This window comes from Trichoderma gamsii (assembly GCF_001481775.2).
Source record: "Trichoderma gamsii strain T6085 chromosome Unknown Scaffold_2.2, whole genome shotgun sequence".
NCBI classification, from domain to species: domain Eukaryota; kingdom Fungi; phylum Ascomycota; class Sordariomycetes; order Hypocreales; family Hypocreaceae; genus Trichoderma; species Trichoderma gamsii.
Genome location: NW_020171339.1, coordinates 148000 through 165316, shown reverse-complemented (window position 1 = coordinate 165316; position 17317 = coordinate 148000). Strand labels below are relative to the sequence as shown.

The 17317-nt window shown below is 51.3% G+C and overlaps 8 protein-coding genes across 8 annotated transcripts; 4 read left to right on the top strand and 4 right to left on the bottom strand.

Annotated features, from left to right (window-relative positions):
* Positions 1-35: 35 nt before the first annotated feature.
* Positions 36-584, bottom strand: TGAM01_v200603 (hypothetical protein; the record flags this gene model as incomplete). Its single annotated transcript, XM_018808212.1, has 1 exon — positions 36-584. The coding sequence occupies one exon, from the start codon at positions 582-584 to the stop codon at positions 36-38; it is 549 nt and encodes a 182-aa protein (XP_018658612.1).
* A 2906-nt stretch (positions 585-3490) lies between these two features.
* TGAM01_v200601 (hypothetical protein) lies at positions 3491-5739 on the top strand (the record flags this gene model as incomplete). Its single annotated transcript, XM_018808211.2, has 2 exons — positions 3491-3777; positions 3846-5739. The coding sequence occupies 2 exons, from the start codon at positions 3491-3493 to the stop codon at positions 5737-5739; spliced, it is 2181 nt and encodes a 726-aa protein (XP_018658611.2).
* A 511-nt stretch (positions 5740-6250) lies between these two features.
* TGAM01_v200602 (hypothetical protein) lies at positions 6251-8752 on the bottom strand (the record flags this gene model as incomplete). Its single annotated transcript, XM_018808210.1, has 1 exon — positions 6251-8752. The coding sequence occupies one exon, from the start codon at positions 8750-8752 to the stop codon at positions 6251-6253; it is 2502 nt and encodes an 833-aa protein (XP_018658610.1).
* A 604-nt stretch (positions 8753-9356) lies between these two features.
* Positions 9357-9837, top strand: TGAM01_v200600 (hypothetical protein; the record flags this gene model as incomplete). The annotated part of the gene is made up of 3 exons (XM_024548587.1): positions 9357-9398; positions 9585-9687; positions 9746-9837. 3 exons carry the CDS (start codon positions 9357-9359, stop codon positions 9835-9837), a joined length of 237 nt encoding a protein of 78 aa, XP_024406598.1.
* A 234-nt stretch (positions 9838-10071) lies between these two features.
* On the bottom strand, positions 10072-11249 carry TGAM01_v200599 (protein disulfide-isomerase erp38; the record flags this gene model as incomplete). Its single annotated transcript, XM_018808209.1, has 2 exons — positions 10072-10661; positions 10736-11249. The coding sequence occupies 2 exons, from the start codon at positions 11247-11249 to the stop codon at positions 10072-10074; spliced, it is 1104 nt and encodes a 367-aa protein (XP_018658609.1).
* Positions 11250-11777: 528 nt separating this feature from the next.
* TGAM01_v200598 (40S ribosomal protein S29) lies at positions 11778-12225 on the top strand (the record flags this gene model as incomplete). Its single annotated transcript, XM_024548586.1, has 3 exons — positions 11778-11839; positions 11905-12088; positions 12217-12225. 3 exons carry the CDS (start codon positions 11778-11780, stop codon positions 12223-12225), a joined length of 255 nt encoding a protein of 84 aa, XP_024406597.1.
* Positions 12226-13031: 806 nt separating this feature from the next.
* On the bottom strand, positions 13032-14493 carry TGAM01_v200597 (elongation factor Tu; the record flags this gene model as incomplete). The annotated part of the gene is made up of 3 exons (XM_024548585.1): positions 13032-14165; positions 14224-14264; positions 14316-14493. The coding sequence occupies 3 exons, from the start codon at positions 14491-14493 to the stop codon at positions 13032-13034; spliced, it is 1353 nt and encodes a 450-aa protein (XP_024406596.1).
* Positions 14494-15441: 948 nt separating this feature from the next.
* TGAM01_v200596 (hypothetical protein) lies at positions 15442-15924 on the top strand (the record flags this gene model as incomplete). Its single annotated transcript, XM_018808206.1, has 1 exon — positions 15442-15924. One exon carries the CDS (start codon positions 15442-15444, stop codon positions 15922-15924), a length of 483 nt encoding a protein of 160 aa, XP_018658606.1.
* Positions 15925-17317: the final 1393 nt, after the last annotated feature.

Genomic DNA, 17317 nt, shown 5'->3' with positions numbered 1-17317 from the left:
ATCATCATAATCGTAGATCTTTCCCTCTCTCAAATCTATTTCTTCCTTTCTCCCTGCGAGTCATCAGACGAAGAAGCTTCTTCGTCCGCCTTTCCCTTCCCTCTCCAGTTTCCACTAAACACATCGGCAATCTGCTCAAAGATGATATCGCTCATGCCCTTGCCCTCCTGAAAGCTCTTGTTGTGCTCTTCCGCTCTCCTCTCTTTCCAACCCTCGCTTTCGCCGCCCATCCAGATATCCTTGAGCACAGACTTTTTACTCTCTTCCTGCTTTTGCTTATGCGCAGCCTCTCTCTCCTTTTGCTCCCTTAACAGCTGCTGGGTCCTCTTTGCGCCCTCCGGCAAGCCCGTATCGAATATTGATCCCACTCGACTTCCAAGCCGGCCGTAGACAGACTGTCCTGTGTATTCGTACGCAAGCTGGTTGGTGCAGAGCGAAAACGTTCCCACCAGCACAAATAATCGGATATCGGCTTTTCTGGGCGGGAGCAGCATGGCTAGAGGGGTTAGGATTGCTCCAGCGAGCGCCGTCTTGTGTATGAATTCATTGCGAGGCGGGAGCGGGTTTTCAGGTTGCTCAGACATGGTTCGATATAATGGCTATGGTTGGTATATCGTAGGGACCGGCAAGGGCGCATGCACCGCCAGAATGGTGAGATGCGGGTATGAGAAAGATGATGATGCAATATGTAGTTTTTCTCATCGATTTCGTTCGATAGAGTGCGTAGCACAGCTTATGGAATGCGCAATTAAAGATCTGCAGCGACGGATGATGGAGAGTCGAAAGATTCAAATCGATTGCGCAAATCATCGCAACTTTTTTGCGGGGCGGACCATTGATGCGGCCAATCAAGCGACCTCAGCTGGCCGCCTCCGGCGATGCTCGCTCTGTCCACCGTTTAATGTTTCGTAACAGCGAGCATCAGACGATGAGTTTAATTCTTTGTTGATACTGGAGAATGATCGCTCGTCTGCCACGCATCTGGGTAATTGCTGGTTTTATGAACTGGGCCTAGCAAGAGACTGGGAACTTGCCGAGATCTGGGGTCCAGCGATTACTAGACAATGATTTAAGAACTGCAGACCTAAACATCTCTCATCTAATCATTCTGAGCAGGGTCATTCCTCTTTGTATCCACTATTAAGCAGAGAAAGCTGGCAGTATGTTGGCGCGGGCCGCATGCAGGGGCTCTAAATCCTTTTTGCTGGACCGTTATTCTACATATATGTACCAATTAGAATAACGCAGCGAGAACAGGCACTTACCTACATCTAATCCAATTTTTTGTTGAGTAGAGTTCAATGTTGAGTAAAGAGCATCACGCATCTGCACTGCTCCATCAACAGGGCGCAGAGCCAGTCAATTAGGTAAAATGACATTTACCCCGAAACTGTCAGCTTATCTTGGCTGACCGCAAGAAGCTGCCAACTGACATGGCGACATGCAGCATGGAGCTCTTCATACACAGGAGCCCTCCCTATATCATACAGTCCAAGCAGGTAAGAGGGGATGCATGCAAGACGCGTGTTCATGCGACTACGACACGACAGCAGCAGCAGCACCTATCACCGTTATAGGCGAGGTAAACTAAAGAGAATTCCTCACCTACCTGAAATGTAGTAATTCATGCTGCTTGCAGCAATTTAGTGTCAGTTTTAATGCCAATAGCAGGCAGATGTTGGTTCAATTTTCTGCCCACGTGGACATGGATATGCCTGTATGATGCTAGGGGAAGGCTGCCGCCCGATCAACCCTGTCAGTCTAGTTCACGCACATGTACTGAGGTGCTCGGAGGATCAAAGATCAGATTCAAGTCAAGTAACCGCGCTGGGGCTAACAAACGCGCGTTGGCTCTACGCTTAACATGCCCGACTTGGCGAGTGCATGATCCAGTGGGGATGAAGACCCTTTGACCTCGCACTACTATAGGCATTTGCGGACTATAACGTTACAATGTGTGTTTGTATAGAAGAAGTCATCAAGAGGAGAAATCAAACCGCGATGCAAGGGTTGGGGATGTCACTTGAGTCAAGTTCGCTCGTCTCCGCACCCGCGAAGTCCCTGTAAAAGCGATTTCTACAAGGAACATAAAATCATCCAACGGTGCTAAGTGCTACAACAAAGCTGTACTGCATGTAGTTACATCAAGGTAGCTCATAGCACACGACGACATTCTTGACATATCATTTACCCGACTCCCAGGTTTACGGCCCTTGCCAACAACAAACCCAGCAACGTGTTTCGCTGGCCAAGCGCCAACGTCGACTTCCCTCATCCTCCGGCCCCAAGGATCGCGGGTCGACGATGCAACCCATTGAGCAGGTACCTGTTCCCGCCATAGCACTCCGCGGAGCCATGGATGTACACACAGCAGCTCACATGTCCCGTCTCCGGCTGTCGCGCGAATCCCGCGCCAAAGAGAAGTTGTCAGACGCCGCCTTTGGCAGTGACGGGCTAGTACTATGCGGTACTGGGTAGTTTACTTGTCAACCGGGACGGTTGGTTAGTGTACCAAGCTGTCAACTCTGAAGGATTCCTGCATCTTACCAACAGCCTTGTAGGGGGACCTGCATAACTGGGGGCGACATGCATATATGCAGTCCTACTACAGTAGTAGTACCATAGTCCTATTGAAATTTAGTCCTTCACGATCCAGCTCCTGTGAGAAAGCCGGCGTCTTCATGCTTCATGGCATAGACCATGTCGGGGGGCCAACGGTGATGTCTTGGATGTGAAAAGGTAGATACATGTACCTAGCGGCACGGAATAATGGGAACTGATAAGCGATTCCGTGTGTACTCTCCGCAAGACATGCCCGGTACACTCTCGTACAGTATACTCCGCGTTTATCTCATCTCGATGCTAGCTCTGATCTGCCTGCTCCTCTTTCCTCTTCTCCCGGAACCAGCTCGGTCAGCCAACAGCGGCCACAACGGGCTTACGCAAAGCCGTGTCAACCGTCTCCAGTCCTCTTCCAGACTCGGCCTGGTACAGATACAGCACCGCTGCCGCAGGCCGAGAAATCCATGCTCCATGTTCCATCACAATGCAGTCTTACAGATGCAGCAGCGGTGTCTCACTTGAAGCTCCACTCGGGCTTCGCTACTGCTAGTGCTGTATTAGTTAACAGGTGGCTCCGGGCATCTTGACTGCTCCATGACTTGCCGTCAGTTGCCAAAAAGGACCTGGGTCCAGGGCCCTGGACCGGGTTATGCTAGACTGACGGGGGACCGGAGAGAAGAGGCTATAAGTCAGTTAGCTTCCCGCCAAAGCTAGGTTCTCGAGATAGCATCCAGACTCGCGATTGCCAGGGCTCTCCTCATCTCTCTTGTTTTTCTTTCTTCTCCTTCCTTTGCTTCTTCTTTTTCTTCTTCCCTCTCATTCTGAAACTGGCTACGGAGAGTTTTTACGACGCTCTGTCCCGTGCCTAGAAGCCGCAGCATTCGCACAAGCAAGCTTTGACGTTTCGGCCTTCGACCCCTTGTCATTGATGTTTGCTCCCGGCCAGGAACCCAACTCATTAACAATGGCCTCGTCTGGTGAGGGCTCGTATCGGACTCCAGATGCAACTCCAACTTGCTCTCCTGATCCTGAAGACATGAAGTCGGCGCTGCCTCAGGGCGACGGAAAAACCCAGCTACCTCCAGCTCCAGCTCCAGCTCCAGCTCCATTTCCATTCCCAGCAGATGCTCCTCAAGGCAATGTCGAGGAAGCCAAACCGGCCAAGCGAGGGCGACGGAGCAATCCCAAAGTCAAGACCGGATGCTTGAACTGCAAGTAAGTCTCCTTGAAGCAGAGCCGGCCCAGGAACATAACCCTGTGAGCTCACCACTAACCGCCGCCAGACAACGACGCATAAAGTGTGATGAGAAGCGTCCAGCCTGCTCGCAATGCATCCGCAGCAAAAAAGAGTGCGTTGGTTATCCGGCCCCCAGCAGAACCGCCAGATCTACCGCCGCCGACGTCCGCATTGCGCCAAAGCCTCTGGCGCCTCCGTCGGCCGGCATGCCGCGTCTCCAACCGGCGCCGAGCGGCGGCATGGCGGGCATGGCGGGTGCCTCAACCACGGCCAGCCTCCTCCTGACCGGCCATACGATCCTGCTGCCTCCGCGCAGGGCGAATCGCCGCAAGCGCCAGGCCAACAACCCTGAGATCGCGGCCGGCGCGATGCCAATGCCCCTGCTGTATGAGCCGTCGCATAGCCTGGCCCTGATGCACACCGAGAGCCTCTACTTTGACCTCTTCCGCGTGCAAACGGCGTCGGAGCTGTCTGGATACTTCAACATGAATTTCTGGACGCAGCGGCTTCTTCAAGAGTGCCACTTTGAGCCTTCCATCCGGCATGCCGTGGTGGCTCTCGGCGCCTTGTACAAGACGCTCGAGCAGTCGTGCGAGCCTGATGTGGCAACCCTCCCTGGTGCCATGAGCCGAATGGAGTCTGTCATGTGTCACTGGCAAGTCGCCGTCAGGAAGTATTCAGAGGCTTGCAACGCCATGCTGCTTCTCAGCGGGGACAAGATATCAACCAATAAGACCCGGCTGATGGCCAGCGTGCTATTGGCCTGTTTCGACTCCTTTATCGGTGACCACAGGCAGGCCATTGTTCAGATCCAGACCGGTTTGCAGCTTCTGGCGCGTATTCAGCATGACCAGGCCCGAAATCCACATCCGAGCGAACGGGTCGAGGAGGATCTCCTCGTCATCTTCACGCGATTCGCCATCCAGGCCAAATCATATGATATGGCCTTCCACTTCCCCCACCCCTATGTGATTCAGCTCGGCCCTCAGAGCTTGAACGACCCATCCTCTCCTCTTTCAGATTCAGGCTCACCACAGCCATCAAGTCCCATCCCTCACAAATTCGCATCTCTGCGAGAAGCACGCCTCGCTTCCGACCAGCTCTGTGAAATGCTGCTCCGGTTCATCGAGCACCTGCAGGCAGCCAGGAGAGAACCCACATACACCTTGCCGCCGTCCTGGCTACAGCTGGGCTCGACGTTTCAGGCTCAAATCGATTCCTGGACCAGGGCTTTCGAACCCATCTTTCAATCACGGCTGCAGCCTGGCATAGACCTCCTGGAGAAATCAGCCATCTCAGCTCTAAAGATGTTCCACATGAACACCCAAATCGTATTCTTGACCATTTTCTGCGAGACCGAGGTCCAGTTTGACAACTTCCTTCCGCATTTCAAAGAGGTCGTCAGCCTCGGGTGGGAAGTCGTCGGCGATGACGAGAAGCGAGCAGCCCCTGACCGCTGTCCCGATCCGCAACGATGCCAGCAACACCACGACAACCATCACACAACATCCCACACCCCCAACATCAAGCCCAGCTTCTCCGCAGACCTCGGCATCGTCACGCCCCTTTTCGTCGTGGCCACCAAATGCCGAGATCCCATTGTCCGGCGAGAATCCATCCGGCTACTGAGGAGCAGTGCCCGCCGCGAGGGCATGTGGGACAGCGAGCTGGCGGCCAACATTGGCCAATGGATCATGGAGCTCGAAGAGGCCGACGCCTTTCCAGACACGCGCCATCACCATCACGACGATGTCAAGACTCAAGTAGTCCGCGCAGGCGAAATGACGACGACGCCCATGATCCCCGAGGAAAAGAGAGTCATGGTGCAATCTGTCGACTTTGATCTGCGCGCTCGGTTTGCCGACTTGACGGTGGGCTCGCGAGATGCGCGCCAAGGGATGCATGACCAACGACACAGGACAACCCGAATTACGTGGTGAGCCAACAGCCAACCAGCCAGCCAACAGGCCAATAGCAGGCTTGTTCCTCTTGCATCTGCGTTTATGAAACATACAATGGATGCGACATGATTGTGTTACGCAGCACAATAATCCTCATTTATATTTACTTTGGAAGTTTCCACTTTTCCTTTCTTTTGTTTGTGTTCTATCTCTTGTTGGAATCAAATCTGCATGAGTCTAGCGATTGTTTCTACCCTTTTGTTTTATCACAAGGAGTTTAAAGGGAGCGGGAAAAAGCATATGGCATCACGCCGTCACATAGAAATGCTGAGATGAACGCATGTATGAAGGATTGACCATAGGTTTGCTACTAGATTACTATATAGTTCAAGTACTATGTAGTCAAAGATTTAATAGACAAATTATCGTCGTCTATTTGCCTCTTGTGTCAACAAAATCTCTCAATTACGCGATTTGTATTTTGCTTTAACTTGGGTGTGTTATTCCGCTATAACTTGAGTTTATTGAACAGGTATATACTAGTACTTAATCAAAGAGGAGGCAAGTCTTCTCTACAAATCGGACACTGCAATCGAAACTTCATCCAGTTCTCCAAGCAATCAGTATGGAAAATGTGCCGGCACGGAGTCACCATGTACATCCTCCTGGCAAACACCCCCGTCACGCTCGTGTCTTCTTCCCCAGCCTTGACAATGGGTACCTCGAGCAGCTCTCTGCAGATTGCACAATCAATGGTCCGCGTAACACCGCCACCCGGGCGAAGCTTATCCCTCTCCTCGCTGCTGTGCCTAGGGTCATAACCCGGGCTGTCTTCAGGATTCAGCCCGATGGGCAAGGCTCCAGCCTCGACGTTGTCTTCCCGCAGCACTGGGTGATAGTCCCATGCATCCGGCGTCCAGTCCATGGGAACGCAGAATCTCGGGCCGACGATATCTTGCGTGGCCAGCACGAAGATTTGCAGCCAGACCCAGAGGCATAGCACCAGAAAGGAGTGCGGCTCAGTCCGAGCAAAGAGGAAATTATCCGCATCGAGCCAAAAGTACGCCATCGGGGCCAGACGAAGGATGGATTGGCCGACGACAAACTTCCATTTGAGGGCGCGGCGGCAGTTGCGGATGACATTTCGGTATATCTGGGGAACCCACATGGATAGATATATAAACACACATATGTTGATGAACCATGAGCGCGCAGTCGCATACCACGTCAGAGAAGAGATCCCAACAAAAGAGATGAAGAGGACCAAAAGTAAGTATCGGCCGATGATGGACTGAAACGTCTGAGGTGGTGAGGGCGGTGGCAATGGCCTTGCAGCTGTGGCAGCCCCAGGTACGGCCGCAGCGCCGTCTGCGACATTAGCAGCAGCAGCAGCAGCGGGATCGGGGCCACGTCCTGCTGTCACAGGCCCAGGAAGAATAGGTCCTGTGCCCGTTGCATTGGGAGTCAGAGGTGCAGAAGCAGTCGAGCTGGCTTGGCCGCTATTTGATCCAGCCGTGCCTTCTCGGCGGGCACGAGGCTGTGGCGCTTGAATCTCGTGGATCCTAGCAAGGAGACTCCCTCCAATCATCATAGACATGAGTGATGTAAACATGAGCGTCAAGGTCGGTAAAAAGGTGCTCTGAGCCTCGGAAACCCACGTCGCAGCCGCACAAAAGGTCATGCAGTCGACGATGCCCATTACACTGATTGTCCAGAAGCTGACCCTGCCGAGAGTGGACGGTGTGTACGTCTCCCTCATCTGGTCTTTGAGCAACATTACTTGGATAAATATCACTGCCGCATATGTGATGAGCCATTTATTGATCCTGGTGACCTGAACCTCAGACTTGACGCCGACAAGATGGTCAGCCTCGCTGGGAGGGAAATCTGGAGGGCCCTTCGTTTCCAACATGAATGAGCAGTCTGGAGAGTATATCACCGACGACATGTGTAGATCTGGGATGCGTTGAATGGGCACACCGAGCGGATATTCCAGTTCTGACTCGATTGATTGTATAATGTCTGCCACATTTTCGCCCTTGGGGACAGTATCCCCGAGACCAAGACTCTGTCTGCTTGGAGGATGGATCTGCGCATACATGACGTATTCGCAGTTGGGAGCAGGACTTGGAGTGTGGAGAGGGTTCTCAATGTCTGCGTTCCACGGTATATTTTGGTCGGTATAGATGTTCTTCTTCTTTGTGGCTATAGTGTGCGCCAGAGACTGGTTGAGGAGCCCCTGGCTAGATTGGAAAAAGTCTGGTCCAGGTGTAAGATGCGGCAGCCCAAAGATGCCGTCGAATTTCTCGCTCGTAGTCGTCATCATGATAACTCCTTGCCGTGGCCAATGTACTCCCCAGAGACGCGTCTCAAAGGATGATCCCTCATCTTCCATCGTCAAAACCCCCTTCATATTGCGTATCAGGCCGCCGCCGAGGGGGGCATCGGTCTTCGAGAGCTGCTCATATCCAGTAACCGTCTTGTTCCCTTCCAGACGCAGATGGATTCGCCCACTTGTACCAGTCAAATTACGAGCCCAGTTCCATTTATCGGCATACCAGTGCATGGATGGCACACTTTGGCTCAAATTGTAGCTGCCAGGGATCCTTGGACTCAGCTCTGGGCGACGCACCCACTGGCCCCCAAGAACACCGGAAGCGTTTGCCCATATCGGCTCGCCCTCTGCCACATCCCACAGCTCATTGCCATCAACTGCAGAGACTGCATGGTGGCTGAGTTTCAGGCCTCTTTCCCGGAACTTGTTCAAGTGTTGCCACGAAAAGTGATCCTCTTCTCGAAACCCCGTCAAGTTGACATATTTGGGGGAGCTCGCGTCCTTGTTCTCCGTACGGTTTGCCTCTAGGGGAGCAAAGTCCCCCCATCGTGTCGAGTTTAGCACATCAAGGGCAACACCGTAGTCCGAAAGGCGCGAGAGAATGAGGTCGGATAGAGCAACCGACTGGCTTTGGTACTCGTTATCGGGCAAAACAAGCCAGATGACGAAGAAGACAAAGAAGAACTTCCAGGCGTGGGGTTGGTTTGTCTGCGGCATCTTGTCCCGATTAGTGGACGAGACCCCGGAGTCGTTTATGTCGCTATCATTATAGTTGTCCCAGACCGAGCGTTGTCAGGGACGCGGGCGCTTCGAATCGGCTGGGTTCTAGGAGAAGATATATATCGGGGGATGTTGATGTGGTAGCGGTGCTCCAAGTTCGGAGTAACGAGAGTGGCAGCACAACGTTATCAGTCAGCGACATCCGGAGGGGCTTCCTGCAGCTATGGGCCGAGCACAGCTCTTGTAGGGGGTGCCCTGCAGGGAGCTAATGTCGCTACTGAGACGCTGGAAGCTGCTGTCGCAAGTCTCCGGTTTTAGCGGTGGGCTAAAATCTAGGCGGTAATGCTTGTGCTCGAGCTCAATCTCATTCCTCTTCGTGGCGTTCCTTGACAAACTCTCAACCTCGCTTTTACCTGGTGCAAAACTTCAGCTCCAGATAGCCCACGATTCCACATTAGATACACAAGAGACCGAAGCCACGCGTCTAGTTTCAGAGTCAAGAAGGAGGTCGCGTCGTATTTTTGAACAGCTCCCACCGCTATTGCCCGCCAAAAAAGGATCCACGACGAATCCCGCGCTACCCTTCATCTCCAGGTTCAACATGGCATCGAACCGTGACTCTGTCGCCTCGAATCCAGCTGCTGTACGTCTGGTTTACTCATTCTCTCACCTTTATACTACAGGAGCATCTTCAAGGATGTATCAGTCACTGCTCCATGTATAAAACCGCACCTTGCTCTCTATACACTCTATCTCTCCTCCCATAATTACTGTGCAATCAAAATACAATTACATGGCTTGGAAGAAGCTAGCTAACCGCCTTGGATAGAATGGGGACGAAGGAAATGCGGATGTCACAGCAGCTGTTGAAGATCTCTTGAACACCCTGTCCAACAAATTATCTGGTGTATCGTCCGAGATTTTCGCCAAAAGTGAGTGAGAAGGATTGAAAGACTCAGTAGCTCAAAATATGCTAATAGGCGAGGCTAGTGGATGAAATGTCTCGCAGACTCGATAGCTTGGAAGCTGCTCTGCTAGAGAGCAAGAAAAACAAAGAAGCAACCTCCTCATCTAAACCTTGATGATGAACTGAAGAAATCAAGCCCAAGTCTTGTAATGAGATTCATGACGGCCCAACTAGGAAGTGAACTCATCAGGTAGTCACGGAGTTACTGGAGGATTTGTTTTGACTTTTGTCTTGATATATAATTGTCTTGATAGCTGTAACAACTAGGTTCATACAATCTATGATGCTTTCTTCGCTTTGATAGTAGACAAGAAATATGTTATTTTACTCCTTTCACAGCTTCAATAGCTTACAGCTCATCCTTCTCCTCTGGCTTGGCGGCAAACTTGTTCAAGACGTTGACCTTGATCTGGATCTCATCTCGCTTACCAGCAACGAGACCGCCCTTGGCCAAGATGCCTTGGAGTCTTGTGAGCTCCTTGGCAGCAAACTGCTCGCTCTTGCTCAGCTTGTCGAAGACACGGACGTAGTATTCCGCAGCCTTGGCCTCGACGGAGTTGTTGAGCTTGGCAACACCGGCCTTGACTTCCTTGGTAGCCTCGGCGAGTGAGACGCCACCGAGGAATTTGGTCACAATAGCATCCAGAGACGGCACGAGACCGGCCTGGTCGTTAAGCTCGCCTCCCTCAGCGCGGAAAGTGCCGGCCTTCTCGTTGATGTAGTTGACAATGTCAATCTCCTGTCGGCCACCCTCGTATGCGACGGGCTCTTTGCTGCCAGCGGGGAAGAACTTGATGGTGGGGTAAGATTTAACGCCCTGTTCCTCAGCAACCTCCTTGCTGTTGTCACCCTCGGCATCGACCTTGGCGATCACAACATTGGCATCATTGGCAAAGTCGTGGGCAACCTGCTCCCAAGTAGGTGCCAGGTTCTTGCAGTCTAGATGAAAACATTGGCGGTAAATATATAATGATCACTGAATGAAAACATGGGTAAATGGGGTTTATACTTACGACCACACCAAGGAGCAGTGAATGATACCAGCACGTTCTTGTCTCCACCAATAGTCTCGTAGAAGCTCTTGTTATCCAGGTGGGCAACATTGCTGGGCTGGTCGGCCTTCTTCTTCTTGGGCTTAACACCAGTTTTCTCAATGATAAAGTTGGTCAGGCTATCAATATCACGGCCCGAGTTGTACTCCACTGGCTCCTTGCTTTTTCCATCAAAGAACTTCAGCGTGGGGAATCCCTGGATGCCGAATCGCTTTCCAAGGTCTCGCTCAGAGTCGGCATCGACCTTTGCGATCTGTACCTTGTCCTTGGCAAACTCAAAGGTCTGGGCCAGCTCCTCGTAAACGGGGGCAAGGTTCTTGCAGTGACCGCACCAGGGAGCGAAGAACTCGACCAATGTGGGCTTTCCGGAGAAGACGAGCTTGTCAAAGTTGGACGGGATCAGATCAATAACCGCCGATTTGGCAGCCACCGAGCCCGCTAGGGCAGCGAAGATGAGGTTCTTGATGAGAACCATGACGGATTAGGAAAAGACGTAATATCAATGAAAACTGGGGTGCTTCCGTAGTGGAAATATCAAATGCAGCTTGGATATAATGGAGAAGCAGGTGGTGATTTATACGGCCGACTTGAAAACCCCTGATAATCAATCGTTGTAGCCCGGCAGTCGCCCTGAGATAAGTGCTTTGAAATCAAGGCGGCAAAAAGAGGACAGCTTGCGCCAAATGCAAGGTGTGTGGTTGGTTCAGGCACGGCGGGGAGCTCAGCCAAGCTAGTGGCGGTGGCCTCACCGAGAGAGAGGGGCCCCACCGAAGCTTTGCTCTAGTCGAAAATCAGATAAAGATTGTTGCACGTGCTGATAATGATAAATATCGCACGTGACCCTCCAAAAGCGACCTTTGGCTTTGGTGGGCCCGCTTCGCCGGGGCTGCCAACCCTCCAATCGGTTGGTGGATAGGCCTAGGCAAATCGCAAAATTCACACAAAATTTCCGCCCACTTCTACCCTCGCGAAATCACCATCTTGCAACACCACAACCGCAATCATGTCTCACGAAAGCGTCTGGAACTCGCGCCCGCGAAACTACGGCAAGGGCTCTCGCCAATGGTATGACGCCTGATATCTACCCTTTTTTTTGTAGCTGGGGGATTCTTTACTGCAACGACTTGCAGCCGAGTGTCGGATCAGGAGGATATTAGGGCGATCGACGAAATTCAATACAATGAACCACGAACGCTAACAGGACATTCTTTTAGCCGCGTCTGCAAGCACAAGGCTGGTCTGATCCGCAAGTACGACCTTGACCTGTGCCGTCAATGCTTCCGTGAGAAGGCCAAGGACATTGGTTTCCACAAGGTAAGCCACCTCAAAAGATATATGGAGAGGAGGAGCTGGAAGATGGAAGACATGATAGAAAGATATTGGGATACGGGGTTCGAGACATCAGAGAGGGCAGTGACTAACGTGGTTTTGCGTCTTTCTAGTACCGATAAAGGAGTTGCTGTAAAAAGGGGGCTTTCCAAAGGGGGACAAGGGATTGACGGATGCGTGCTGCATTTTTGATGGCCAATACACAAAAAGCACTCGGAGGGCGGCCGCTTGGAACCGGAGTTTAATGGATGGCTTGGTTTTAAGAAAAGATCGTGCGTCTGACGAACATCCTCCGAGGATAGACGAATACCATTGCATTCGATAAATTTTTCTGCGTCCGCTATTTTCCCCACTGGTGCATTATGTATGCCCAAGAGATGATGAGACGAATACCTATGAATGCCATGGATCAAACTTTTTTGGAAACTTGCATCGTCGCAATTCTCGTAAAGGGACATTTTCGTAGGCAACAGATCTTCGATACTGCTCAAATATGTGTAAATACAAGTGACCTCACCCAAACCTTTCTATGCAAGATATTACTCCATCGCCCCAATATGATATATCCATTAAAGGAAAGCAATGCTTTAGCAAACTTCTGGCCCACATTCTGGTTGTTTAAAACGAGCTAGAGGTAAATCATATGCTTTTGTATTTTTGCACATCTATTCCTGCCTCCACCATCCGTCTAAAGTACATTGATATATGAAGACATTAAGGAAGAAGCGAAGTGGAGATTTTTTTGTATATCCGCTTCCCCTACAACTATACACGAGCACATGTGGCTCAGATTTAGGAGATATGGCCGTAACATTGCGCCAATATTGTCGTCTCCCAGTTTCCTGACGACTGTTGTCCAATTTTTTGTTTGTTATATTCATTCCAACAACTCCACGCTGTTCCAGAGTTGTCAAGTCGTTAGTTGTATTTACTGGAGGATACGGGTGACCAGACCAGTGGCCACGGTCCTGCCGCCCTCACGGATGTTGAATCGCTGACCAGCCTCAATGGCGTTGGGGTTGGTCAGGGTGACAACCATCTCGACGTTGTCACCGGGCATGACCATCTTGCCAGAAGCATCAGCGGTACCCTCGGGGAAAGTCAGATCGACGGACTCGTCAGATGTACGCAGGTACAGCTGAGGTCGGTAGTGCTCGTGGAAACCAGTGTGGCGACCACCCTCCTCCTTGGTGAGGACGTAGAGGGAAGCAAGGAACTGCTTGTGAGACTTGACGGTGCCGGGCTTGCAGACGACCATACCACGCCTGACGTCCTCACGACGGATACCACGGATCAGGAGACCAGAGTTGTCACCAGCCTGGGACTGCTCGCAAGACTTCTTGAAAGTCTCGATATCAGTGACCTTGGTCTTGATGGGGTCAATGCCCTTGCCGACAAGCTCGACTTCCTCATCGCGCTTGAGGACACCACGCTCGACACGGCCCGAAACGACGGTACCACGGCCGGAGATGGAGAAGACATCCTCAACAGACATGAGGAAAGGCTTGTCGAGATCACGCTCGGGGGTGGGGATCCACTCGTCAACGGCCTTGAGCAGCTCATCAATCTTGGTCTGGCCAATCTCGGGCTTCTGGTTGTTCAGGGCCATCAGAGCAGAGCCCATGATGACGGGGGTCTCGTCTCCCTCAAAGCCGTAGGTGCTGAGAAGCTCACGCATTTCCATCTCAACAAGCTCCAACATCTCGGGGTCGTCGATGGCATCAACCTTGTTGACGAAGACAACAATCTTCTGGACACCGACCTGTCGGGCAAGCAGCAAGTGCTCACGGGTCTGGGGCATCTGACCATCGGAGGCGGCGACAACAATGATGGCGCCGTCCATGTTGGCAGCACCAGTAATCATGTTCTTGATGTAATCGGCGTGACCAGGGCAGTCGACGTGGGAGTAGTGGCGGTTTTCCGTTGAGTACTCGATGTGGGCAGTAGAGATGGTGATACCTCGCTTTCGCTCTTCGGGAGCCTTGTCAATGGAGCCATAGTCGAGGAAGTTGGCGAAGCCCTTCTCGGCTTGCCTCTTGGTGATGGCAGCGGACAGGGTAGTCTACAACAGCGAAATGGGTCAGTGTGAAGTCTTTATAAGATGCTTCCATTAACTTTACCTTTCCGTGATCGACGTGACCAATGGTGCCTGTTGCAAACCCTTCATTAATACAAAATCCCTAATCATCACGCATTCGAAAAGGCGCTTTACCGATATTCACGTGAGGCTTGGTTCGCTCAAAAACGGCATATGTACGAGCGATGTTAAGAACACCAGCCGCACTGCGGCTGTTCTTGAGCGCAGCCTGGAGAGGGTTGACACTGCCGGACTTCAGGCCATATCGGGCCGTCCGTACAAACGGAGCAATTGATCTGAATGCAGTCGACATGTTGCGCCGCCAATATGAAATACACAATGCCAGACCAAACGAAAAAGAAAAAAAAATATTTGGCCAGTGGGGGAGGGGAAAAAACCGAGTCGCAAATCAGGCGTTCCGGGGTACAAAGTACAGACGAAATTTTTGAGCTGCCAGCATGGAGCGCTTTCACGCTATCTTGATTGGGCCGATTGGCTGCAATCGGACATCACGTGACTCATATATAACTCTACAGCAGCTTTTCGCTTTTAATATTCATGTAATGCAGCATTTCGCGGGTTAAAATTGCGAAATCATTTCAAAATGTTTGGGAGAACGAACGAATTGCACAGTCAATACTAAGCAGCAAAAGAAATAGTATTGGGGGGAGCAAGTGGCCCAACGGCGTTGCCGTGCTACATCAGAGGTTGCGGTCAGGAAACTCCGGAAGCCATTGTATCGCAGTACTTCTCTAGAGCACGGAAACCCTCTCGAAATGATTGAAAGCCGTCGATAGCTAATCGATACTAGAAAAGAAAAATTGATGCTACGTAGCAATGTAATATTTGGGTTAACTTTTTGCCCCTTTATTACCTCGCGCAAAAACACAAGCTTTCCTACGACGTATGGGTCCCGTTGAGCTTCTATACATGTAAATGGCGCTCATCGGATCCGCCACGCCCAACCGGCAGTCTCGGAGAAATAGGCCGGAGCACGCCGTGCTCACTAGCGAATTTGCAGAGTCGGTGTCTAAAACAAAAACTTCCGCCATCCCTCCTCTGAGACTACGGTTGCATCTTCATCTTTTACCAAACCTCGCCATCCCCTATAAAGAGGTCACCTTGCCTCACCTACCTTGCTGGCTTTTTCTTTTCCAATTGTGTTGGAAATCGTTGTCTTCATTTGTCTGGCCATCTGCCGCTCATATTGAAGAAAATTCTATTGTCCCTTTGATGAGAACTTCCCGCTGCTCTTGATACCATGGATTCTCAAACATACCAGCCATACCCAGACGATGATGGGCAGTCTGCTCAGTCCATCCTTGGCCAGTTGTCTCAGTTCGGGCAGAATGCCTCCAACAACATCCAGAAGAGCTTCACCGACATGTCAACACAGGGCTGGCTTCGTCTCATCATGGTTGTATGCACATACTTGCTGATACGACCACACATCATCAATTACTCAACCAAGCATGCTGTCAAGAAGCTGGAGGAGCAGGATGTGAAGGACAAGAAATTCGCCGAGGAGCAGGTTGCGAAAATGTCGCCAAATGACCTGCGTGGCCTGGGTGCGGTGGAAGAAGAAGATGTGGACGCTGATGAGGGTGCCGACGGATCCAAGGCTAACTGGGGCTCAAAGGCACGAGTCAGGCAAAGGAAGACTTTGAGGAAGATTCTGGAAGCCGAGGAGCAACGACGGTATGAGGAGGAGAGTGACGAGGACATCAGGGACCTCCTGGAGTAAGCAGGGGCAAATTGGCTGGGCTAGCAACGGCCATATTCGGTTTTTGCTGGTTTGCGTACTTGCTATCAAAGTTGCTTGTTGCAAGCATGCCAATCGGTCTGGGAGCCGCAATTAGGCTGGTGCCTAAAAGTTCGAAATACTCAAAAGTCGGGTTGGGTGGATGTGGCCAAAGTGGCCTTATCATGCATTACGTCTTACAAAATGATCATACCTAATTAATACGTTACGATCTCACGAAAGTGGAAAAATAATAATAATCACATAATTTACACTCAAGTCTCAGAAAGAAACGCATGCATGCCTGTGTCAGAGAAAGAATACTACTAGTACTACTAGTGCCTTAGGTACCTACCTACCTCTACTACTGTAACCTACATGTACCCAGGTAAGCCTCTATTTGGGCGGCAGTGCTTGCAAAGTCCCAAAAACGCCTATCAAGCAACCTCGCTGAGGACCCCACACCACTAGCAGTCGATGTACGTGTATGCAATGCTTCATATAGGCACTTTATATATGAACGTGTTTGACCCGGCTGCCTCTTTATAATATGCCTCAGCTTTCTGGCCTGACATGAGCATGCGTGAAGATATTTTACCCATGTCAAAAACCCGACTCTTATGCCAACCAAATTACTGCAAATTTAGTATCTACTTTGAATAGATGACGAAAATCTACATGGTCAGGACATTAGACTCCAAGAATCAAGGGAAATCAGGCTCGAGGTGGCTTCGGCTTTGATGCAGTTGCAGCATGTGCGCCAATTTAATTGTCTCGATGGAGAAGATACTTGATCAGCTGCCAACACAAGCGAGAAACGGAGAAACCCTACTTCGGACTTCAGCGACAATATCAAATGCTTTTATAGATATTAGACTCTCACTGCCCCATACAGCACAGCCTCGTACTAAGACAGGCGCTTTTCAACGGCCCTTTATCGACATGGTTGGAGGCAAGGGCTGGTTGGGCACGAGTGGCAACAAGGTGCTGTCAGTTACTTGGTATAGCACTTGCCTTAGGCAGTTACAGCGCTCGGGACCCCTCAAAGCGGGCCGCCACGCCGCTAAATGAAATACAGCCCAGACCCCACTACGATGTCATCTGAATCATCTCAACCCAAACACCACTGACGTCTTGTGGATTTTTCTTGTTTACTCTCTGGAAGCCCTTTGCTGTGGGACTTCACTTGCCAGCTTGGCCCTGGGACGCCTCTTTCATCAGTCAATTTCGACAGTGAGCTCTATTGTTAAGCTCAACCGAGGGCTTACGACACGGCGCACATAGGGCTCTGGCCGATTGACTCGCAGCGCGTCGCATAGGGCCGCTGTGACGCTCTATCCCAGCATCTCACAAAATCTAGACGCCCCGTGGCTTGACAGCCCAACGACGAATCAGG